Source organism: Pinus tabuliformis, chromosome 6, assembly GCF_031772625.1.
Source record: "Pinus tabuliformis cultivar Carrire ecotype Pingquan chromosome 6, CPIR1, whole genome shotgun sequence".
Taxonomy (NCBI): Eukaryota; Viridiplantae; Streptophyta; class Pinopsida; order Pinales; family Pinaceae; genus Pinus; species Pinus tabuliformis.
Genome location: NC_142292.1, coordinates 972,683,658 through 972,710,014, shown reverse-complemented (window position 1 = coordinate 972,710,014; position 26,357 = coordinate 972,683,658). Strand labels below are relative to the sequence as shown.

General features: G+C 39.2%; 1 protein-coding gene across 1 annotated transcript in view; it reads right to left on the bottom strand.

Moving 5' to 3' along the window:
- The window catches only part of LOC149262235 (kelch repeat-containing protein At3g27220-like), a 93,414-nt gene that overhangs the window by 12,271 nt on the left and 54,786 nt on the right, over nucleotides 1-26,357 (bottom strand). The window contains exon 5 of the mRNA XM_089423743.1: nucleotides 7,933-8,038. Coding sequence (XP_089279869.1) covers nucleotides 7,933-8,038 — 106 coding nt within the window. The remainder of the gene's footprint in view (nucleotides 1-7,932; nucleotides 8,039-26,357) is intronic.

The window sequence follows — 26,357 nt, the reverse complement described above, 5'->3', positions numbered from 1 at the left end:
TCAAACAATTGTGCCTTATAATCCTCAACAGAATGGTGTAGCTGAAAGAATGAACAGAACAATTTTGAATATGGTACGATCTATGCTTTTCTTCAAAAATGTAAAGACAATGTTTTGGGCTGATGCTGTTCTATGTGCTGCATATATAAAGAATAGATGTCCATCTAGTGCTATAAGAAACAAGACTCCTTATGAACTGTGGTATGGACATGTTCCTTCGGTAAAACATCTCAGGATATTTGGTTCCACCTGTTATGCTTTAATACCAAAGGTACATAGAAACAAACTTGGTGCTAGAAGTCGTAAGTGTATCTTCCTGGGGTATTCAAACACATCTAAAGCATACCGCCTTTATGATGAAGTAAATAAAAAGTTTGTTTTATCTAGAGATGTCATTTTTCTTGAATCATCCAAATCTGACAGTGTTGTTGAGCGGCAACTTGATCGCTTGGATAGATTCACAAAACCGAAATCATTTCAAGAGTTTGATAATCAGATTCCACATCTTGAAGGGGGGATTCCTATACTAGATCAACATGTGGAATCTTCTTCTGAAGAACAATCTCCCCTGCATGACACTCCAACAACGGATGATGCTTTAAGTGATGTAATTGATAGAATTGGGAGACTCAATCTTGATTCAGACCCAACTCAATCAACAGAACAGCCTGGACCATCTCAGAAAGGTCCCCCAAAGTGGCTGACAAAGACACTTGAAAGTGTTCATCCTGATGAAATTGGAAAAACAGGAACCAGAAATTCAAACCGACAAGATGGAGGTGATGTAGATAACTCTAATTCACCTGTTGATATGGATGTTACTTATGATTGTGAATTGAACTTGTCTACAGATTTTGAACCAACTTCCTTCAAAGAAGCTGCTTCTCATGATGAATGGAAAGAAGCGATGCAGAAGGAGTATGATGCCCTCATAAAGAATGGCACTTGGAAGCTGGTTGATCCTCCATTTGGAACCAAACCAATTGGCTGCAAGTGGGTCTACAAGAACAAGTACAAAGCTGATGGCTCACTTGACAAGCACAAAGCTAGGCTTGTGGCAAAAGGTTTTGCACAGAAGGAAGGGGTCGATTATGAGGAAACTTTTGCTCCCACAGCAAAATGGGCCACCATCCGGACACTCTTTGCACTAGCTGCTCAGAACGGTTGGAAAGTCCATCAAATGGATGTAAAAACTGCATTCTTGAATGGAAATCTAAAAGAGAATGTTTTTATGTCCCAGCCTGAAGGATTTGCTGTGAAAGGACATGAACACAAAGTATGCAAACTTGTGAAGTCCTTGTATGGCCTCAAACAAGCACCACGAGCCTGGTATGAAAAACTAACTGAGCATCTTCTGAAACTCAACTTCAAACATTTTGATCTTGATGATGCAACTTTATTTGTCAAGAAAGTTGGCAAAACAGTTGTATATCTTGTGGTATATGTAGATGATCTTTTAATGACAGGGAGCAATGAAAGCTATATTGCATCCATAAAGAAAGAATTAGGAAAAATTTTTGAAATGACTGATTTGGGCTATGTTCATTACTATCTTGGCATTGAAGTAACCCAACATCCAAAGTCCATATTTCTTTCTCAAAAGAAATACATTGGAGATTTGTTAAACAGATTTGGCATGACAGAGTGCAATCCCCTTTCTACTCCAATGGAACAAAACTTGAAGCTCACATCTATTGAAGAAAAGGAATTTGAGGATGCAACAAAGTATAGACAGCTTGTAGGAAGTCTCATCTACCTCACTACTACCAGACCAGACATTTCATTTGCTGTTGGAATCCTCTCCAGGTTTATGCAAAAGCCTTGTGAGGGACATTGGTCTGCTGCAAAAAGAGTTCTAAGGTACTTGAAGGGAACTCAAGACCTTGGAATCAAGTATACACAGGTGGACGACTTCAACTTGATTGGATACTCTGATTCAGACTTCGATGGAGACAAAGAAACTGTGGTATCTACTTCAGGATATGCTATGAGTCTTGGATCAGGAGCTGTCTCCTGGAGATCACGCAAACAATCAGTACCAGCAGATTCCACAACAGAAGCAGAATATGTGGCAGCAGCTAAAGCAACGAAAGAAATTGTGTGGCTCAGGAAAATTCTTGAAGATTTGCAGGTAAAACAAATACAATCAACTCCACTCATGATTGATAACACCTCTGCAATAAAGTTGGCCAAGAACCCAAAGTTCCATGATCGTACTAAGCACATCAATACTAAATATCATCTGATCCGACATCATGTTGAGGCCAAAACAATCCATCTCCGTCATTGTTCCACAAACGAGCAAATTGCAGACATCTTCACCAAAGCACTTGGAAGAGAAAAGCTTGAAAGATTCAGAACGATGCTTGGACTCACCAACATCCCTTCAGATTAAGGGGGGGAATGTTGACACCTAATCCGAAATGGATGAGGTGAAGCTGGACAGTCATCTAGAAGATGAACTGATCCGTTTTTGTGTATGTATAAATAATGTGTTAGCTAATGAATAAAATCAATGAGTTTTGTCTCTCGTTCAATGTGGAGTTACCTGGCCTGACATTGTCTTACGAAAATAAATTCTTCAAATAAAAAAAATTGTGGGTCTTAAAAGAGTCAATTTTTAAAGGTTCTCTACCAAGGGAATATTGTATATTTCAAAAAAAAAATTGGACCCTTGGGCCTTGGTGGTTAAGTCAAAGTCAATTTTTTTAGGAAATTAGCTCAAAATAATTAATTTTGAGCTAATTAATGTGGAGTTAAATGATAAATTTGAAAAGCCCTCAAAAATAAAAAAAAATCAACGGCCAAGATTAAAAGATCTTTAAGTGTTTATCAACGCCCAAGATTATTTTGACAAGGATCAAAGAAACTAGTCGTTATTTTTCCATTTGGAGGATTTATCTATAAATTAGAGTGTCAATTGAGTCTCTAGTTATCTTGATCTCTGGCTAGAATTGTTGTTGAAGAATTTTGTAAATTATTGTCCCACTGGAAACTATTTTTCTACTATAATAAAATACTTTGGGGTGCAACTCGAGGTGTTCTTGTTCGTTGATATGTGGTATGTATTGACTACGGGCTTCCTATGTGGTGCTTTACTTGATATATTTTGAGATAATACATAGTGTTTGCAAGTACTCAATCCTTGGTCTCCAAGTTCACAGATTGTGAGCAAGGATCATCTTGCTTGGATTCCTAGTTTTTATATGGCGGATTAATTCTTCGCTAGGGCTATTGTGAGCAATAATTTTTCTGAAGCGTTTTAGCCATTTTTTCAAGAAAAAATATTATAAAAATTATTTTCTCAAAATTTATATAAAAACCCATGTACAATTTGTAAAATCATTTTGTAATTTTATGTGTAAATTATTTTTCTAACTTGGGTTGGGGTTTTAGATCTATTTTATATATATTTGGGGTTTGGGTGTTTTTATTTTCATTTTTGCAGGTTGGATCAAGGGATCAAGTGGGATAAGAGCTAGATAGGCCTTTGAGGGTAAGATCTAGTCTCTACACAATTTTACAGGGACATTTACTAAAGATTGGACGGAAAAATTCGGATCCGGAAGAGAAAAGAAAATTCAAGACACGGGTTTTTCAGTTTTTGGCCTCCTCTTGCTATTTCAGCCCCCAATCTCTCATTTCAGCCCTTTTATCCCCACCAATTGGCTTTCTTTGGCCTTGCTATGCCTTTTTTTGGCTTATTTTGCCCTACTCTGTCCTAAACCCTTATCTGAAATTTTTAAGGCTAAATACTTGGTAGTTTTGCAAGTTTTGAGGCTCAAAAATTCTGTTTTTCTAGTGGCATCTTCATCCAAAATTTTGGGTCACTTGGGCAAGTGTTTCTACAAGGCCTTGGGCCTGGGTTTGACCTCTAAACCCTTGGATTTGACCTAGATATAAATTTTTGCTTGTTGGAATTTTTTGCGTAAATTGTTGAATCAAGCCTGAAAAAACTTTTGAATCAAATACTTAAAAGGACCAAAAACTTACTATTTTTGGGTATATTGGGGATTATCTTGAGCATTGTTGAGTTACTGATCTGTCATCTGTTTACTGCTGTAATAAATTGATCAGATCTGAAATTTCTGAATCACATTCTCTAAATAGCCCTAAAAATTAATTTTTCAAGTTTTGATGAAATTTTACTATTTTTCGACATCTTGGGCATTGTTTTGGGCTTCATTAGTTTGATGATCTGTGATCTATTTACTGCTGTTATAAATATATCAGATCTGAAATATCACTGAAATATTTCATCATAAAGTAGGTTAAACAAGTTAATTTACATTTGTTATCCATTGGAAATTTTTATGTTTCATTGTTGAGAAAAATTTCATGATTTAAAGTGGCTTCGTCATTGTTGTCATAACACTAATAAAGTCTGGAATTTCTGAATTATTGATATAGACTGTCATAAATCTGAAATTCGCTGATCTCATCTTGGTCTTAAAGGTTGTCTAACTTTGCACTCAAAATCTAAAGTTAATCTTGTTGATAGAGTTATCTTGGGCTTCTAAGTTTGAATTGGCATAATATCTTGTGTTGATAATCATTGACGGATAAGTTGATTTACTTAAGCATCTTGTGGATTGATTTATAGTGGAATTTTGCAATTGCATCATTAAGCACTCATTTTGTATTAAGATTGTTTTTCCCATTGTTGTTATGTACTATTGGCATTAAAAGTAATCATAACTCAAGTACTTAAGAAACTCAAACAATCTTAATTCAAGATATTTAGCATCCTAGATCTAACTTGCATTAATAATTTACCTCTTAGCATAAGCTAGGTTGATAGAGATATAGGGTAACCCTTTTTACACTAGCTTGAGAGATCAGTGTCTCCTAGTAGTTAACATAGTGACCTTGATTCAATTTCTCCTAGTAGTTGACACAGTGACCTGTCATCAAACCCATAGTCTCTGCAGCATCGGAGGCACTGGGTGAGTGGAACACAGGGGGAGGGATCGTTAACCAAGCCACTACTTGCTTCCCGTTGGCTTCCACTTCACAACTTACTTTGAGAATTGCTTCTCAAAACAGTTGGGGAAAGGTTACATTTAGACTAAGCATCTAATTAAAATTTACCAAGATCACTGTATCTCACATAGGTCCTAGGTCTTGCATATCATATAGGTTAGTCAAGCATTCAAGCAGTGGGTGTCCATCCGGTCATTTGGTTCCAATTTACAGAAAGCAAGAATTTGTGACTCCATTAGGGGACTGGTCTCATAATAGAAAATCTAAATCTAATCAATAATCTTGCTTAATTCTAGCCAAGTGGCTAGGCCACTCATCCATGTCTCCCAAACAAGTTGGTTCCCAACTTGTCTTCCTTCACCTCATTTCATAAGGACTACCCCCCATAGCCTATTGTTGGGAGATAGCTAGAACGAAGTGGGCGGGGATCAGAGTGACAGCCCCAGTCCTAAGCATTGTCGCAGTGCTTGTACAATCCGAGCGACAATAGGTCCCAAACACCATGAGGATGAAAGAGGTAAAGGGAGCTATCTCACTTTGAGGTTCAATTCCCATGCATGTCGAGTACATTCCTCCATGAGTTAGCCTATATCAAATCAATAGTTGTTTTTGGGGGATGGATGCTTTATCCCTTCCTCTAACTACCTATTCCCATGAGTTTATGAATTTTTGCTTCATGTTTAAAGGTGTGTGCATGTAATGTGTCGCTAGAGGGGTGGTGGAGGGCATCTTACTCCTTGTTTTCATTTAGTTGTTGCCTCAGTGATATGTTCTCCAATTCACTGATTCTATTATTATTACAAGAAGTCAAAATTGGAAGACTAGCTCCACCTTTCTCCTAAGAAGAGAAATGACAAACTAGTTGAGGGATACACTATAGGAAATCCACGAAATTCTGATCTGCTAGTTTGGGCAATCTGAAATAAAATTCCTTCTCACATAAACACAGAATTTCTCTACTAGATGCAGCGCTATAGGAACACAAATAAAAGCACAGTCACACAATTCAAAAACACAGAATTGTCTAGGGAACCCAACTGCGAAAACCCTCTACTTGTTTGAGAATTTTATTGATAGAGAAGTTGAGTAATTGATCTCTTACAAAATACAATTGTTTTAATTTGAAAGACACACTTGTCTTTCTTGCTTGTTCTAAGCTTGAAACCCTTGCAAGACTGTTGATCTTTGTTGCCCTCTACCAACCTGTGCACAAGCTTCTCTTGCACACTCTTCCTCTCACAAGCTCCACACACAAACTCATGCTTCCTATTGCTTGGTCTCACCAACTCGTGCTCACCAAAACAATGATTAAACTTGTGCCTTCGTTCCTCCTTTTAAAGGCAATTCGAATGGTTAAAATTAGTGAGTTTTCTAATTAAGGAATGATTTTGTGATTGATTGAGTTAGCATGAGTTAACTACTCATGCAACTCGTCCTATTTCAAGTCAACCACTTGAAACTCAATCACTTGTGTTTTTCCTCAATCAACTCACACTAGAAAATCAAGAACTCGACTTTCAATTTCAACACATCAGTTAACTGCATCCTAACTCGTCCTAATTTTTAGGGACTGATTCCTAAATTATAGGAACTCGTCCTAATTTATAGGGAATCTCCTAATTTTTAGGAACTCGAATCATGCACAAGAAGGAACTCATTCTGGCTCCTATGATTAAGGCACAAATCAAGGAACCCTTTTCTCGCTAATATGTCAACGTACATAAAGTGCAAGACTGTATAACATTGTCCCCATGACATCTCTTTTCTTGTTGAGAACATAACTTGCCCTAATCCCTTGATAATCTGACTGAATATTCCTATAGTTCAATAAAGGAACCATTTTCTAGTACATGGGAACTTAATCTTATGACTGCAATCTGAGGACTCTATTTTCTATATTATCTTAATTTTATGGTAGTAGAAAACCCCGCATGTATTATGAAATAAAATTCACACCAAATACTTTTCCATAAATTACTTTCACACCAAACACTTTTCCATAGTTACTAGAACCTTAAAAGTCCAAGTTGACTCAAGTTTGACTCTAGTCTTTGAGGAAACTAATTGAGTCTGCTCTTCCATGTCTAACTTGACGTCACGATTTTGATCTGCATCTCAAACACAAGACAGATTGAGACAGTGAGTCTGACTTGCAAGTCAAATTGACTTGACAAGTTTAACTCAGTTTCACAAGTCAGACTTGGTAATCTAACTATAAAAGACACTAAAAACCATAAAGCACTTATTGCACATTTTCTGATCTGATTTCAAAATAGACAGCTAATAGACTTGTCCTCTGTTTAGAAAACATGGCATTTTGTGGTATGCAGTGGCTTCTATGTACTTTTAAATGATTTATTACTGAAAAGTCACATGATATTGAAATTGTAAACTTTCATAACGAAAAAATATATTTTTCACTGAAATTTAATGTATTATTATTGTAATTTCCGAAGTCATGTCTTGATTTTTTTGTGAGTTCAAGTCAACTCTTACTCTTAAACCTTGCCGAATCATTCTTTGAGTCAAGTCTGGTAGCTTTGTTTAGTCATAATAGTAAAAAGAAATCAAACTACAACATAGTTACACAAAACAATGCTTACTACATAGAATCAATACAGGGAAACAAAAAGTGACAATAAGAAAGCACCGAGGAATAAACATATATGTTCCTAATGTTAATCCAGTTAGCAAAAAGTGATAACTAGAAGCAAATTATAAAATTTAATTGTGGGTTCATTCATTTAAGCAAGAAAACTTTTTATAACCTGCTTTAAACGTAGGAAATAGGCTATGGCCCTCAGATGAAAGAGGTGTAGAGTTTGACTTCAATCTAAAGACATTACCTAAAAGAAGAAATCATTCATGCAAAGAATATAAACATTCTAGAATTATGATTTTACATGCAAAGAAAGCCTGATAAGAGAACGTCAAATAAAAAATTATTACCTCCTTCCTTCTAGAACATTTAAAAATAGGTGATCCCGGTTTAGCCATAAAATCTCCCTCTTGGCCCCCAATAACATAGAGTCGATCATTTACCAAAACACATGCCCTGAAACTTAAAAACGCCTTGTAAATAATATGTAACAAGCTATGCATATGATATATAGTGTGATCTACACATGATATGTAAGTAAAGTACACATATAACAAGCTGATAAATCATGCCAAGAATCCTCCATTATGCATTCTTAAGAAGTACATCCACCCTCGAATTAATTTTATCAGAATCGAAACCAAAATAGCCAAAACCTCCAACCAAACTAGAGTCTGAAAAAAACTCATAAATATACATAAAATATTCAAATATAAATATAAAAATTATATAGTCATGTACATGAACATAAATCCAAACCATTAGACCACCAAATATGCAAAGTTCATTCCTGTATATAGAATGTAAAGATAAGTATAGCATAACACCACCAAGTGTGATACATATCTAAAACCAAAACACATAAACATTGAGGTTCTAAATGGCCTCTACAGTCCATGAGTCCAAAAAAGCATACTGCAATAAATCACTACAACGTATCATCAAAATCATCCCCTAAACCAAGATCCTCATAATAACCAAGCAATCACACAGAAGCATTTATTACGCTACAGTCCTACGATTCCCCAACCCACCAGATGTAGAAGACCAGATCGCATTGTTTTATTTCATATACTATTGAGGCACTGAAACGTTGATACACTGAAAAATTTTAGTCCACTGAATCTAGAAAAACAACTCAATTTCTACTTTCTCCATGTGAGTTCCTAGGACTCCAAGACTATTACCAAACATCCTAAAATGGAGGCCTCACTGTCAACATTTCATGTTAAAAATTTAAGTTAAAAACTTAAAAGAGAAATGAAATTATAAGGTTAATGTTGATATTTACCTTATAATTTATAATTTTCACCTTATAAACGAAATTATAAGTTCATGTTGATATTTACGTTATAATTTATAAATGAAAATTATAAGTTCATGTTGATATTTACCTTAATTTATAAATGAAAATTATAAGTTGATGTTTTTTTTGTAAATCAACATTCTATTCATTCATCAAAAAATAAGTAAATCGATAGAAAAATGCAGGTAGTCTCACCCCGACCAGGTTTTTTGACTACTACGAGCAGCATATGACAGAGAAACAAAAAGGAAACTAAGGACCCCATCCACAACCTAGGAGGCCAAAAGCACCAAAAAGCACATAAAACTAGGAGAACACTTGTAACCATGCTAATCGCCTGACGTAATTGAAGTTGGGTTGTCAGGGGTTGTTCCAGGAGGAGGCGAAGGGAGGAAAGAGCATTGGACTTTTCTTCGAAGTGAACCATTCAGGACTCTCGCTTGTCCATCTTCTTCGTTAGCAAATTTTGTCCGCGCCAGACCACCACAACTCGTTCTCAGACATGGCACTAAAAGTAGTGCATTTTGTTCAGAGTAGTTATGAGTTCTCTGTGTTCTTCCCGGCGGATTCGGTCAGTCGTTTCTAGCAACTCCAGAATTGATTGAATCAGATCACTGGATTTCTCCAAACAGCATTGATGAACTTCCCTCGGACCTTGCACCACACGCCTTGCATTCCCTCGTTGACCCGTGGTGCCACGTCTCTTCACCCCACCCCATTATTAAGGCTACAGAGTGCGACCCCACGCCCGGCCACTGAGCCACCTCGACCCCGACTGCCGCAGACTCCAGACACCGCCCGCCTTGAGCAATCGGCTATCTTGCCACCCCGGCCAGCCCCAATTTTCTTCCCTTCCATAACCATCGCCTGTAATTGAGGCCCTCGGCCCCCTTGTCCAGTCGAGTTGGGCTTCGCCAGGGAGGAGGACCGTCCAAGACGAGGAATTGGACGCATTCTTGCAGAACCAGAGCCAGTCTGAGGAGGCCTAGCAAAGCAATTGACGAGGGTGCAAACTGCAACGACAACCCCCCAAATTTGCCCTTCCCTTGCTGATGAGGCTCCACACAACCAAACCCACCAAAACCTGCCAACAGGATGGAGTTGAGCACGCTCTCCACCACCCTCATGTTGACGCTAGACAACAACAAGCCAGCCTACCCAGAAGCCTTGCCACCACAACCGCCGAAGTTTAGAAAATCCCAGAGAGGATATGCGCAGGGGGGAAAACCAATTGGCATGCAAGCACAGAGAAGAGTCCTCCCACATGCACCAAAACCACTGTATAACCTCAAACTCCAGAGGCCACGCTCCGCTCGCGCACGAAGGCACTGAATGCCACACACCAAAGAAGAAGTTGCCACTACACAGACCCGAAAACCAGGGAGGGAGCGCCAGCGGCCGGGTCACCACCTTTCCCACACAATAAACCTTCGTCATTTCCTACTCCTGCTCACAGAATACCCATAACACGCAATGAGTCGGGACCAAGCCCAAATACATCCACCACCCACCATACACTATCGTCGAACGTTGCCTCCTGCTCAGGTCGAGGCTGATTGAGATTTCCCACGAATCACCTTAACTCCTCCTGTACGCGGGTTAATGTGAGAGGACGGAGAGGCCAGTGCTCAAACTTGTAGCCAAGTGGTGACTTTAATCGCCCACGCGTTGCCTTGTGCATCCAGTTCATCACCACCATCAAGGAAACTTATAAGTTCATGTTGACATCAATTTTTGAATTTATAATTTTTTATTTACGTTAATATGACAATTATAAGTCAATGTTGATATTTAACATAAAAGTTATAACTTTCGCCCTATAATTTATAAATTAATTGTTAGCTTTTGGGTTGCTCTGAAAAAGGTTTACACCATGATCGGGGTGCACTTCATGTGATGTGGGGTACATGGTGAAGCCCTAGCCTACAGTGGTATCTATTTTGGTCGATTAATACTTGAAGAGCTTATTGTCAGTGGATGCTTCTCCTTAGGATATGTGCTAGAGACTAGAGTAAGTGCACTTGTTATAAAGATAGTTATCATATGTGGCATTCACATCTTCTACATGGCACAGGTATTGAGGAGGATGGGACTCTAGTATAGACTATGGATGTTATCTTATGGAGGATCACTAAGCACCAGGGTTGCGGGGGAGCACCCCCCCCCTCAAACCCACTCCCAATTCGGGCTCCACTTGGAAGCGATAGGGAGCAACCTTGGGAGCGCACTCCCTTAAAAAAAAATCACTCCCTGATTTTTCGGGAGCAATTTAGGGAGTGGTGGCTCCCTTTTGCTTTGAGAGCGAAATTTTAAAAGAGGGAGTGATTGCTCCCGCCTGCTCCCTGTTTTAAAATTTCGCTCCTGCCGACGAGCAAAATGGGCCGCGTGACACACGAGGAGGGTCAGCCGGCAAACGAAGAGGGACGAGCAGCTGACGGGTAGGAAAGGGAGAGAAGGGGAGGGGGGAAAAGGTTAAAGAGGTCCTCTCCCCTCGCATTATTTACCATTTGTCTTGTTGGAGAGAGCAAGAGAGAGTTTGGAGCTTGGAGTTTGGGTTGAGGAGGGAGATTGAAGGAGCTTGAGAAGCTTGCAAGGGAGATTGAAGCTTGGGATCGAAGGCCAAAAAGGTAGGATCTACACTCTAATCTAGCATTTTTGTTTTTTATATGTTCATTGCTAAATAAAATCGTTATCTTCTCTATTTCCCATTCCCATTCCTCCATTTTTTTGCAAACTCAAATCTTCAAACATCATGGCTATATGGCTTTGGCATTTTCTTGTTGTTGGTTCCTTTTTTTGTTATTATGGTGTTGGAGAGTAGAAGGAGGGTTGATCATGATGAAGAGGATGAAGAAGTGGGTTATAGTGGATTTCATGAAAACCCTAAAGAGGAGTACCTTGGTGAGGAGGAAGAGAGTGGAGATGGTGAGGGAACAAAAACTAAACAAGACCAAACCCCATTGTGGAAATACGTTTCTAGGTCTGAAGCAGGGAAAGGGAGTGGAACCACTAAATTTACATGCACCCACTGCAACAACACTTACACGAGTTCATACACCTGTGCCAGAAGGCACCTCTATGGGAAAAGGCCATGGGATGGAGATAAACAAATAGGAATCAAAGCTTGTGTAAGTGTGTCAGCAACACAAAGAGCCAAATACATAAGGGAAGAGGAAGAAGCCCAATACAAATCTAAAAAATCAAAGAGTTTCTTTGAACATGGCTTACAATCACATGCACAAAGAACTCCATCAGCATCTTCCCATGGCAGTGGATATGGAGGCACAGGAACAAACATCTCTTTAGGGCGTAGAACCATATCAGATTCCCTTGACGAAGGGTGTAGGAATGATGTGGATTCAAAAATTTACCAGTTTCTCTATACATGTGGGATACCATTCAATTTTCTTTGCTCACCATATTGGCATGAAATGGTTTATGCCATAAATGATGCCCCCAAAGGATACAAGATCCCTGGGTATGACAAGGCTAGAACCATTGGACTTGATCATGAAAAAGCTAAAATCGCACATTCTTTGAGTAAAATGACAAATTCTTGGAATGAGCATGGGGTATCCATTGTATTTGATGGATGGACAAATGTAAAAGGCAAGCTATTGATAAGTGTTCTTGCCATGTCTATTAGTGATGCCATCTTCCTTTCATCATATGATTACTCAGAGAAGTTCAAGACCGACATCAACATTGCGGAACCATTACTTGAAACAATTGAAAGTATTGGGCCATACAATGTCATCCAAGTCATCACTGATATTGTTGCTAATTGTAAGGATATATACCCCAACATATTTTGGTTTGGGTGTTCGGTTCACATAATGAATCTTTTAATGCATGATATTACTAAGAACAAAAACCAACAATACAAATGGATTGGTGATTTGTACAAGAGAGGCAAAAAAATGATAAAATTTATTACAAATCATAGGAATACCCATGGGATTTTCTGCAATCACTCAAGATTGGAGCTGTTGAAGATTGCGAAGACTAGATTTGCTAGCTATTACCTCACCTTCGGGCGCCTTTTGAAGGTAAGAGAGTCATTGGCTAGCATGGTATCAATTCAACACTATCAGGTATTAAAGGACAAGGCTCCAAATGCAGTTGACAAGCAAGTTTTTGAACAGGTGGAGGAGATTGCTTTTGATGGTCTGTTTTGGGCACATGTTAGGGAAGTATTGCAATTCACCAAGCCCATTTATAGCATGATTCATTTTGCAGATACAGATAAACCAGTGATTGGGGAGGTGTATGAGTAGATGGATAGCATGTTGGGGCAAATAAAAGATATTTTTCAAGAAAATAATCCCAACTTGTATACAATGATTCACAATTGTGTGTGTGCATGGTGGAATAAACTTAATGTTCCACTACATGCCTTGGCGTATATCCTTATGCCAAAATACTACTCTCCATCTTGGTTGGGCCAACCTGCATATGGGGGTGGGGTTAGGAATCAGGATCAAACCCCATACAGATCTAGAGGTATCTAAAGGATATATGGAAGCATTAGACAAGTTGGTACCTGACAAGGAGGAGTGTGCTAATTTGCGTCTTGAATTAGGCAGATACTTCAGTTGTACTAGTTTGTTTGGTTCTTTGCATGCAATGGAAGATAGAGACAGATTTAATGCTCTCACATGGTGGAAAGCATATGGCGCCATGGGACTTTTGCCAAAATTGGCAAAAAAAGTTCTCTCACGGGTTGTAAATACTTCTTCTCCAGAGAGGTGTTGGAACACCTACAACTTCATACATAATGTGAGAAGAAACAGACTCAATGAAACCGGGCAGAAAACTTGGTTTATGTGCACTACAACTTAAGGTTGTTGAGTCATTATTGTGATCGGACTTACGAGGATACAACATCTAAAATTTGGGACAACCACCCTGAGGACAATAATTTATAGGGTGGCATTATACATCTAGAAGAATTGGAAGCAAAACTTTTGAGAGATGATGATGAATCAACAACAACCATGCCACCCCCAGCCCCACCATCCAGTAGTAGTGCCAGTGCTCGAGTCCCAACTACTGTTCCTTTGTTGCCGCCGCCTCCATCTACATCCTCACATGGAGGGCATGTGCCTTCTGGTTCTAGTTGTGCGACTATGCAGGAGGAGACTCCTAGAAGACCACCAGTACCACGACCTCCTCAAAAATTAGACATTTCTCGTGGTGGCAAGAGGAAACTGTAGAGAATAGATTTACTTGTCTTTTCTAGTTTCAAGTAGTTTTTATAACTGTTGACTCTTTCATATTGATTATGATATTTTTTCTAAACAATATATGACAATTTAAGTTTGAAGTTGGCAATTATAACTCATTGGTAGTGAATTATGAACATTAAGCTTCATGAAAGTTGAAAGTTGTTTCATTTTATAATGTTTCATTTCATGTTAGATATTATTTGTTGTAATGGTTACAATGTACACTTAGCTTACAACTTTGGTGATCAATGATGAGAAATGTTATATATTGAATTTTGAAAGCTTGAAACTTTAAGATTGATGAATCATGAGACTCAATATGTTGTATGTTACTAACTTGTGGACGTGGTTGATGAAGATTATAACTTCTAGATGATTGATGTTATATGTTTCACTCTATGTTTATATGCTTTTTATATCTAGTTCATCTTTCTACATGCTTTTGTTGACATATATGCATCAAAATATATATATATATATATATATATATATATATATAATATAAAAATTTGCTCCCTGATTCGCTCCCAGACCGGGAGCTTCTGAAAATGTCGCTCCCGCTCCCGCTCCCAAGTAACCTTGCTAAGCACTACGAGCAAGGTCACTTAGGCTTTGAGCATTGAGGCAGCATGGCACACTGTAGGATGTTGAGCAATTGGCTTGAAGGAGTCTTGCCTTCAAGGCACACTACATGGAATGTGTTTTGGCCATCAAACACACGTGGAGGAGCATTTGAGGTTAGAGCCTTTCTTGGAAAGCATGCATCCATGTGATCAGGAGTGCTTGACATGTGAAGCCTTAATTTGGAGAGCACTTCATTGGGGAGGTGGTGTCCAACAACCACATGACTTGTGTACACCTTGAATAGAGCACCCCTTATGTGGACCTACTCTGGTGACTTAGATTAGGTTGCTTTTAGCTTGTATTTTTCCTCTGTGGGCCATTTTCCCAGTAAGGGAGTTACTGTGTTCTGAGAATTTAATTAATGAACAGCAGATCTTGAAGGACAGAAAATTCTGTGTGTGCATGTGTGAAATTGGTGTTTATTTGCATCCTCTGATTTTATTTTTTATCAGTTAAAATACCAGCAGTAATTTTTATTCAGTGATTGTAATGTCCCAAATGGAAAATTTACAGTGAAATACCAAAGTTCACTAGGTTATGACAATCACTTTCCAAACAAGCAAGTCTTCAATTACTTTAGTGCACAATAACAACCCTTCAAGCAAATGTTTCCAAAATATGTGTAAATTTCTGTGGTACCTTTTTACAAACAATTTATGTGCATACTTCAGAAATTTTACTCCAATTAGATAACACAGATATTGTCAAAAAGTTACATGCAAACAGTGTTGAGAGCAATCTGAGGCAAGGAATAGACTTCATTGAGAGCTAACAGAAAAATTACAAGCCACTGTGGAGAGTACACCTGGGAATTCAACATCAATGGACAGAACTTTAGAATGGCAGATCTGAAAGTGTCTCTGAACCTTCTAGGTGAGCTGCTACAGATATAATTCAGATCTGAAATTTTGATACCAATGGACAGCTTGCCAAAGTCTGATCTGAAATGACTTGGAGAACCTCCTTAAACCAACTCGGCCCTCCCAGTAGGGCTGCCACAGGCACATTAATTAATTCGGTCTCTTTAAAGAGCTGCCACAGGCCAATAAAATGATTCTCTTCAGAGCTGGAATGCAAGCACTAGGTGACTGCAATTTATTTCCCTTTTTACTAGTAACTGGTATCAATGGACAGAATTAGAGCGGACTTGAGGCGGTTTTGTGTCTCATTAAGCTGCTATACGTCTACATGACATGGTTCCAGAGGGGAAACTTCAGAACTGTACCAAATAATCCGTGGCATCCCTTTTAAACCAGACTCTTCATGATCCTATGAGGCTCACAAATGTAACTCGACCCTCTTCCACTATCTCTGCTGTAGGATTAAGTGATACAGCCCAGTGGAGGAATGAGGCAATTCACATTAAGATGAGTCTGCTGCTCTGATAACAAATGTGGCTTCCATAAGCAATCGGCCTCCCTTCTATACAATAATTTGGTCACACAATTTCGCTGCTGGAACAATACCAATGGCTCAGCGTCCTTCACCATATGTACTTGGCCTCTAGAAGTATGGTGGCGATTAACCCTCGGTCCACCTGAAAATAGAATATGGCTTCAAGCTGGTCTTCAAATGGCTACATAACTTCAAATTCTATCCTCCAGCTTTGGTGTTCGGCCTCCTTAGAAGAATAATTGCTCAGGGCCTCTTGAGAAAGGAAGGTTAGTCCTGCAAATTAAATCTCAATGCCAATAATCTCCTGCAAATAAAGTCTCCTTAAATCTCATGAGATGATTCAATCAACCAAACCAATAAGCTCTAAAGGAAGATCTGAAGTAATCTTCCCCTAAAGCTAACTAGAGTGGCACTCGAAGTCCACCAAAATCAGCTATGAGTTTTGCTTTAAACTCTAGGAAACTCGCTTGAGTTTCTTCACAATGTCAAATAGAAATGATGGGATAGAATGATTTGCAATTGAGTTCCTCCTCCTTTTATAATTCTTCATGGAGCCTCCCTCTAGCTTCTAGATCCTCCCTTTTTCCTTATTATTTTTTTTTGTGGGGGCCATTTTCCACTTTTTGCCCCCATTTGAATAAATAATAATTTTCCGCCATTTCAATAAAATAATAATTTTCTTCCATTCTCCAACAAAATATTACTTTGCCACCATTCTCCATTAAAATAATAATTTACCTCCCTTCTCTAATAAAATATTATTTTGTTGTCATTCTCCATTAAAATAATAATTTATACTTTTCTCCCACAAAATAATGTTCTCTTTTTTATTTAATAAAAAATGAAATGAAATGAAATGATATTTTAACGTCCACGAGACTAAAAATAGTCTAGGGGACCATCAGTCTCCCTACTTTTCACCTTTTGCAAGTCAATCCTTTTCTTATTCAAATTGATGATGAGCTGGCTCAACCTTCTAACAGTCCCCTCATTGAAAAGACAATGCCAAGGAACCGATGCTAACATATTCCTGTAACTGTCTCTGATGTCTCTGAAAGCATCACATTCCAAAATGAAATGTTTTTCCGATTCCACTACCCTAGATGTGCAAAATGTACACACCCATTATTCCCAAGCTTCTTTGTCTTTTTAACCGTCTTGTTTCACACCGAAGTTGATGCAAGTTAGTTATTAGTTGAGCAATAAAAACCTTTGCCCTCCACGGAATGCTAGCTCCAATGTACTCTTTTTGTTGGAGATCACAAGTGGGGTTGAATTCCTCAACATAGTACTTCTTTCTATCCAACTCTTTTCCCCATATACAATTGTGGAACTTCTCCATAACAAAATTCTTTAGCTCCTTGCTATTTGTGGGGCAAGCACTAAGGTAGATATTCCATTTTTGCATCCATGTGTAGTTTTGTCTCATCCATGTTTTCTTTCTTTCACTCATGCCTTCATTGAGAAGAACATTAGGCCATCTACCTACACCCATTTGCACAATTCTTTTTAGACATCATATGAGACGTACCATAGCAATTGCTTCGATGGGAGTTGTTCATGTTTCACTCAACATTATCTCATAAGAAACCGAACTTTTTATTTTGAACTTGCTCATGATCAAGCGTTTTTGGATTTTCTCAATTTGTTTCCGTTTTGAGACAGCGGTGCTGCTAGCCCACAATTCACACCCATATAGCATCATTGGACAAACTAGGATTCCAAAAAGCACTTTAATCGTTTTCCAATCCCATAAATATGTCTCTCTGCATCTGTTTTAAAGAGCATATAATGCTTTCCACCCTCCTAAAATTCTCTTCTTTCAACATTCCTCCCAATTAAGCTCATTGAAATCAATCCTGAAGTACTTGTACTCATATACTTCTTCAAGAATGTTGCCATCAAATAAGAACATATGTTGGCTTTGCTTCCTTTTATTAGAGATAATCATTATTTTGGTCTTGCTAGTATTGACTTGCATCCCCACTACTCTACAAAACTTCTCAAGGGCATATAAGTGCATCTGCAATCCATGGCTTGATTTATCAATCAATAATATAATAAAAGAAACTTTATCACAAACTCCCCCAACCAAACACCATCTCCACCTTGCAGATTTAGCCACTCTTCCAGTTTATCAATATATAATCCAAAAAGAGTAGGGGATAACGGGCAGCCTTGCTTGACTAATGTCACTTCTAAAGCTTTCTTAAATGCCTACTGAAATTCTAATTTTGACTTTCACTTCTTCATGGAGTCTATGAAGAGTGGCTCTACAATGCAAAGGAATTTCAAGTTCTTCCATTCTACACCACAGCTTATCTCTAGGGACTGTGTCAAATGCCTTTTTGAAGTCAACAAAGTAGCAAAATACTTCTTCCTTGTCTACCCAAACCTTTCCAATAACGTGTCTCAGTGTGATACCATGATCCATCGTAGAATGCTTCGGCCTAAAACCCACTTGCCCTTTGCCCTCTTTTTTTTTTACTTCTACCCACTTACTAATTCTATTTTCTACCATGTTGCCGAAAAGCTTTGCAAACAAATGAGTGATCACAATGGTTCTGTGGTTGGAAGGATTATTGGTGTCTCCACTTTTAAAAAAGGGTATTGCTAGGCTAGTTGTCCAGTCTCTTGAGTATCCTTGCCGAATGATGTTGTTGAATATTTCCATGATGTGCGATGCAAGAGTGCTCATTCCCCATTTTAGATACCCTGCTTGAAGTTCAACCAAGACCTTTGCCTTTCTTGTTTTCAGTTTCTTAATTCCAATCTCCGCCTCCTGTAATGTGAAAAACTTTGCAGTTGAGTTAATCCTGGGGGAGGCTCAACCTTTGATTCTTTCTCATAGAGTTGTCTTGCATAGTCAAACCATTGATTGGCTGTAATATTATCTTTTATTTGCTTCTTCCTTGGTTGAATCTCTTGCCAAAAAAGCTTTGGATTATTCTTGCCTAGATATATTAACTCTTCTCACCTTGTTTGCATGAACTCATCTCTTTTCCTTTTTAAAATCTGCTTCTATAACTTTACATTCATCTTCTCCTTGCCATTTTGCATTCCTCATCAAACCAAGCATTTACAGGAAAACAGTTTGATTCTAATTTCCTATTTTTTGCTCTTTTGCATTTCTCAAGTGCACTTTGAATTATATTTGTCAACTCATGATTATTGAAGCTTTGGGAACCAGTTTTCTCCCTTTGAATTGAGCTCTCTAGCATTTTGTTGAAGATAGTACAATTTTCTTGTGTTAGAAGAATTTTGCCCCTTGATAATGATTGTCGATAACATTGAGTTTTCCTCCTATGTTGTCTTTCTTCTAACCAGGATAACTTTATATAAATTGGGTTATGGTCCAATTTTAAGTCCCAAATATGTTCTCCAATATTAACTTTGTCTATTTTTTCTATTAAGCTTTGTGAACAAATCGCACAGTCAATGACACTTGCCCCATTGTGTGCGTTGCAAGTGAAGTTCCTAGACCTTTTCCATCTATCTAGACCATTGCAAATAATTAAGTCGAAAGCACCACACAACATAAGCAACTCCTCTCCAAAATGATTGTTAACTTTGTTATCAACTGAACATCTCAAACATTGTGGATTCTCCTCTTCAGTGAGCCAAATAGGATTGTGATCCTCTGTGCAACACATAATACTCACTTGTTGATTTGTTGTTCTAGCATTGAAATCTCCCACTAAAAGAACTTCTCCTTGCTGAGAATGCATGGCTATATATTGCTTTAAAGCTGCATACAGATCCTTGTTGTCTAGCCCCTTATTTTTGTAAGTTTTTGAGACTTGAAGTGCAAAATAGCATGTTGCAATTCTTATCTGATTCTCGTTCTCTGATATTTTGAACCACAAATATTGTTTATTTGCATCTTCTTTCATTAACTGAATGTGACAGCCTTCTTTTTCTTTCACTAAAACTAGTATTCCCCATACCCTTTGCTATTTTCTGCTACCTTGTTCCAAACTGCTAACTTCAAATAACCATCAAACATGGGATTTTTGCAACCATCATGTTCATGAGTTTCCGTGAAACAAATTATGTCTCTACCTTCTGCAATAGGCCCTAACCCAAGTCCCCTCCTCCAAGGGTAACCTCCACAATTCCAACAAACTAGACTTAGCTAGACTTGGGTAGGATTTGACTACTACACGGTTTGGCACATAAGACTCAAATTTGAGTCTTCACCCCTTTTCATCCATGTTGATCTTGTTGTTTTCCTCCCTATTATAGAATTAATTGTTTTTTCTTTATTTCCAACTTGCTTCCCTATTTTGCCATGAGGCCCAAACATTGCAATAACAACTTTACCATTGTACAACCCCTTCATTTCTTACTGCTCTAATTTTCTCCATTTTTCCCCTTCTCTCCTCTTGTTGTTTGTTGATTGAATCTTCATCTAGGAAGCAGTGTGAGCATTTTAAGAATTTCATTTTGCTTAAGAGATGGTGTTTGTCTTGCACGTTTGCCATGATGACTTTTATGGGTCAAGGCCTCCCTTCACATATCTTTCCCACACTCCTTGCTTGTCAAATTTACCCTTTCCAATGTAGTTTCTCTTTCAGAAAGTCCCTTGTCAAATTGATTACTTTCATTCTTCCCATAATCTCTTATTCCCCTGATAATAAAGTTTGTTTCCCTATCCTTTCTTTCTTTGTGTTCTCTTTCATGTGCCCTACTAGCATTTGCATCTTCTTCTTCCTTTATCCTTATGTAACGATTAGCATCCTCAACTCTAGCTTTGATTTCTTTTGGAATGTCTTTCCTATTGTTCTTTTTTGCCTTCTCCGAAAGGACTGCTTGCTGAGATATTTGTGCATCTACCTGAGTTGCTTTAGAAATTATGGCATTCTTGTTTGTTGCTATTGATTCTTTTATGGTTTGCCATGATGTCTTTATGTTTTGCCATTCTTGTTTTCCTGTCTCTAAAGATTCTTGTAACATGTTACCTATTCCTTTAAAATTCTATTATCTTCCATTAACCATCAATTTGCAAGTGTGATCTCTGAAATTTTGCGGTCCCTGTCCTGTTCTTTGGCTTCCAAAATTTCCAGCCTTGTCCTGGCCTTCATCAGTTCCTGGACATAGAGATCTGATGACCAAGTAAGAGGCATAGATGTGGGACTATAAATGGTTGACTCTTCTTTATTTTTGTTGCTCTTATTTATTTTCATTCTCTAGCACTATTTTCTTCTTCCTTGTTCACATTTAAAGTGGGCAAGCCTACGCCTTAAAATGCCCTGATATTGTTGTGCATTTACCCAAATCCACATCCTTGTTTTGTCTATTGAAGCAATTTTTACTTGACACATATGATTTGTTTCCAAAAAACCTAACGTTTCCTTGCCATTTTTAACACTTACTATTGATTTGCTTTTCATTGTAAGATGAGGCCACACACTAAATATCCTTGATCAGAGGAAAACCCTTTTTTCACTTTATTGGTTTCAAACCGGAGACGTTTAACAAAAAATGTTGAAACCCTAAATGTTCATTCTAGAGGTTCTTGTATTGTTGAAAGCGCTACACGGACGAGGTGGCAAGAGATCCAATAGCCACAAACGCCACACCTGCCCGGTCGATTTAATATACCAACCAAATCAAGTCTCTGCGGCCCCTAAAATCTACGCAAGGAGAAGCAGAGCTCGATTTCACGCTTCGTGAACCGAAAGACGAAGGGAATAACTCTCAGTTGAACCCAATCTTGGGCTTTTAGTCTCGAGTTTGAATTCTCGGAAGCCCTGTAATGTACAGTACCTCTGCGCTTTTATCTTTCACCGACAAGAGTCATTATTAATCCCTGAAATCACCAATTCAACCTGACGCACTATGAAAAAACCCTCGTTCTATATCAAACTGCCTAACACACTATGAAATCAGGTCAAAGGATGTTAATCGATTGCAACTCCCAATTCTTCCATGACTGCAATGAATAGTACCCACAAATATCTCCAAATCTAGCAAAACTCCTTAGCGAATTTTGCACTCACAAAAATTGGGGACATGTCAGCAATCTACAATTCAATTTAATTAACAACAAAGAAATTACTACGAAAGAATTTGTCAGTTGTTGGGGTAAAGGGAATTTAACATTGTATTAGAGTTTACACTCTGAGAGGGAAGCCAATTTCAAGTTTGCGATAGATCTGAAAACCAGCAATTTGCAGAAAATCTCAGTAGATCTAAAAGCCAGCAATTTGCAACAGTAAATCTGCAAGGAGATCTCGGCAGATCTATAAACCAACAGTAGTAAAAGTCTTGTGGGTGCTTGACAGAATAAGCAAATGGTAGTTTTTTTTTTTTTTTTGCAGATCTAGAAATGGCAACATGAAGTCTCGGGCTTGAAGACAAGTTGGATGGGGCTTTGAACTCCCTACCATAGAAGGCAAGGGTTACCTTGCTATTGAAGGAAAATGGCCTATGGAAAATTGTCAATAAGGTCATTCCTTCACCAACAAACCCAGTGCAGTTAGAAGCCCATGAAAAGAAGAACATTAGAGCTCAATGGATTATTATGGATGTCCTGAAGGATTATTTGATCTCTCACTTAACGAAGAAGTCGACCAAAGAAATGTTCAAGGCTCTAGTAGAGTTGTCCCAGAGTGACAACATGAACAAGAAGATGATCTTGAAGAACAAGCTCATATCTATGCAGATGTCAAGATCTAACAGTCTTACCAACTACCTCATGAAGATCACATAGATACGTGATTAGCTTGTAGCGATTGGGGCAAAAGTGGAGGACGTAGAACTCATAAATGTGGCAATGAATGGTTTCACCAAGCCATGGAAATCATTTTTCAAGGAGCACGTAGGAGCACCTTCCTAACTAGGAGAGGCTTTGGGATGATTTCATCCACGAAGAGGCCCGGGAGGAGTCTAAAGCCACCAAGCAAGTAGATGGAGATGAGAACATAGCCCTAGTCAGTGTAGCCAAGAAGGGCAAAGTAAAGGGTTCCAAGGGTAATGATGAGGGGTCAAACTCACATTAGGGAAATAAGAAGGACTGTGCAAGCTCATGCATTTCATTTGCCACAAGAATGGACATTGTGCATCTCAATATGTAAAGTAGAAGAGCAAGTAGCAGCATCAACAAAAACTCAATTGGATGAGTTTGCTGCAAAGTTTGAAAAGGACTTCTCACTAGTTTCCTACCTTTCTACCAGCACAACTACCACAAGTGCAAGGTACTTGGACAGTGGTGCATGTCATCACATGACAAAAGCACAGGATCTATTTAATAGTCTGACGCAGAAAGACTCAAGGATTCCTGTGAAGCATTCTGATGATGCCAAGTATGCAGAGAAGGGAGAGGGAACTATCTTGTTCCAATTCGATTCAAGTGGATTGTTGGAAGCCATGGATGAGTCATATGTACCAGGGCTAAAGAAGAACTTGCTCTCAGTCTCAATTATGGAAGGCAAAGGATTTGTAGTCATGTTTCGGAATGGGCCAGTGCTTAGTCATCCAGAGGGATCTAGCCCTAACACAGTGATAACCATCAAGGTTAGAAAGGGAATTTATATAGGTTGAAGGGTAAGTCTGTTCAAACATTGGTACACGAAAGTAACAACCCATGTGAGCTATGGCACAAGAGGATAGCACATTTGCACCACAGGGCATTGCCAATCCTAAGGGAGATTGTCACTAGTCTCCCAAATTTCAATGTAGAGCAACAAAGCATACGCAGAGGAGGTGTACTTGGCAAGAATGCCAAGGTTGCTTTTCCAAGCAATGAGAGTAGGTCCCAGGGGACCTTGGATCTCATTCACTTATATGTGTGTTAACCGATGTTAGTGACATCAGTGCCGAGAGCACTATACTATGTGATTTTCATTAAAGACTTTTCCAGGAAAACCTAGATATTCTTCATGAAGACCAAAGATGAGGTCTTTAGTTAGTTATAGGAGTTCAAGGACCAGTTGGAGCAAACTGATGATAATGGCTAGCCAAATTGATGACAAAGGCTAGCAAAAATTCCCTCTGGTAGCCTCCACAAATCCCAGCTCTATCCATGCCCCAATTGAGCCTCTCCTCAACTCCCGCGTGTGGCCCAGAATTAGCTTTTGCGCAGGCCCACACAATCCCTAAAAAGGTGATGCTACCACAACAAAAACTCCACTGAATTGTGCCCAACCAGCACTCCAATTCTTCAACAATTTTGTAGCCCAGTTCTCTCCCTACAATCCCGGCAAGATGCTGTCCCACAACTATCTCTCCTAGATAATGCGTATTCCTCTTTTGCGTCCAACCTGCTGAGAAAAACCCATGACTTTGCCTGAATAATCATTGGAACAGCTCTACAATATGAAATGAATCTCCTCCTAAGGATGGCACTTGAAGTCCCCCAAGGTAGGTTGAGATTTCCGCTTGGGGATCTTGTGTGTTGAACAGTGCTTCGTTGACCCAGCTAAACAGCTTGAGCAAACAATGGTTTAGATGATAAATGAGCAAAAAGTCCCCAAAATGAGGCCCTCCACTTCTATTTATCTTGCTGCCCCCTTTTTCCTCCATGTGGACCCCACAAATCGAGTTCCCTCTTCTCTCTCTTCCCATTTCGAACTCTCCTAAGGGGGATGAATTCCCTTTGGAGTGGCCCCCACATTCCACTTGCACTTTGATAATTGATTTATTTCCTTTTCTAATGTTTGGAAGCCTTCTCTTCCCAAAAAGTCAAGTGGGGTCCTCCTAATCCACCTGTCCTAAGGCCAAATGCCAAAATATCTCCCAATGGCCAAAATTGCAAAAAAATAGAAATTCTTCTTAACCATATTAATTAATTGGGGATATTACATGATCAGCGGCTACCTTTCTTTTTATGGGCCGAGTCACGTAACACTGCACTGTACTTGCAGAACAGGAGTCCACACAAAGTCTTGGGGAGTAAGACTCTTGGGGAGGCTTTTTTTGGGAAGGAGCTTAAGATTGGGCACATTGGGATTTTTGGTTGCCTTACATATTCACACGTCCCTGAGGAGAAGAGGACGAAGTTGGAACCCATTGCAGAGAAGGGTATTCTTGTGGGTTACAGTGAGACTTCCAAGGCCTACCGCATATACATTCCTACGCAGAGGAAAGTTGTCCTGAGGAGGGATGTGAGATTTGAGGAGGAGAGGGCCTTGAGGAGGTCAAGGGAGGATGATCGAGTAGAGCAGCAGGCTCCTCAGCAAGGGGTCACACCACAGGTATCAAGATCTTCAAGTGGTACACCAGGGTCAGGATGATCACTGACTTCTGAGGTGACAGGATCACAGAGTTCAAGATCACTGGGCACAGGATCTCAAAGTACAGGTTCACCACAGACCACAGGAGGGGCATCCTCATCAAGAGGAGAGGCTCCAAGGGAGGATTTTCCCATACTAGTTGAGGAGGCTACTTTAGGGAAGAGGAAGCCAACATGGCTTCATGAGACACTAAAGGAAGCACAGGAGATAGTGGGGAGACCCAAGTGGTCAGTGAGGGAGAGCAGACCACCAAAGAGGTTGGGTGGCTATGTGGCAAATGTTGTGGAGACTGAGCCAATTAGCTACGAGGAGGCTGCAAGTTAGCAAATCTAGAGGGATGCCATGGTGGAGGAGGATGCTTCCATCATGGAGAATGATGTATGGGAGATGGTGCCGAGACTTGAGGGGAAGTCAGTGGTGACTTCCAGGTGGCTCTATAAGACCAAACATGTTGCGGATGGCAGCATGGAGAAGTTCAAAGTGAGCTCGTTATACCTCTATTAGAGCAGTGATCTTCATAGCAACTGAGATGGGGCGGGAGATTCACCAAATGAATGTGAAGATCGCCTTCCTCAATGGAGTCATACAAGAGGAGGTTTACATTGAGTAGCCATAGGGCTTTGAGGTACATGGGAGAGAGTCTCGTGTGTGTAGGCTTAAGAAAGCCTTACATGGACTGAAGCAGGCAACAAGAGCATGGTACGAAAGGATTGATGCTTACTTGCAGCAGATGGGTTTCCAGGAAAGTGAGGCAGATCTGAACCTATATTTCATTCTAGTTCTGTATGTGGATGATTTGTTTATTACAGGAGTGGAAAGACTCATCCAACACTGCAAGAGGGGCCTTGCTTCAGAGTTGGCATGACCAATATGGGATTGATGCACTACTTTTTGGGGTTAGAAGTTTGGCAAGAGGATGGGCATATCTTCATGGGCCAGGGCAGATATGCAAGGTACATACTGAGGAGATTTTGAATGGAGGATTG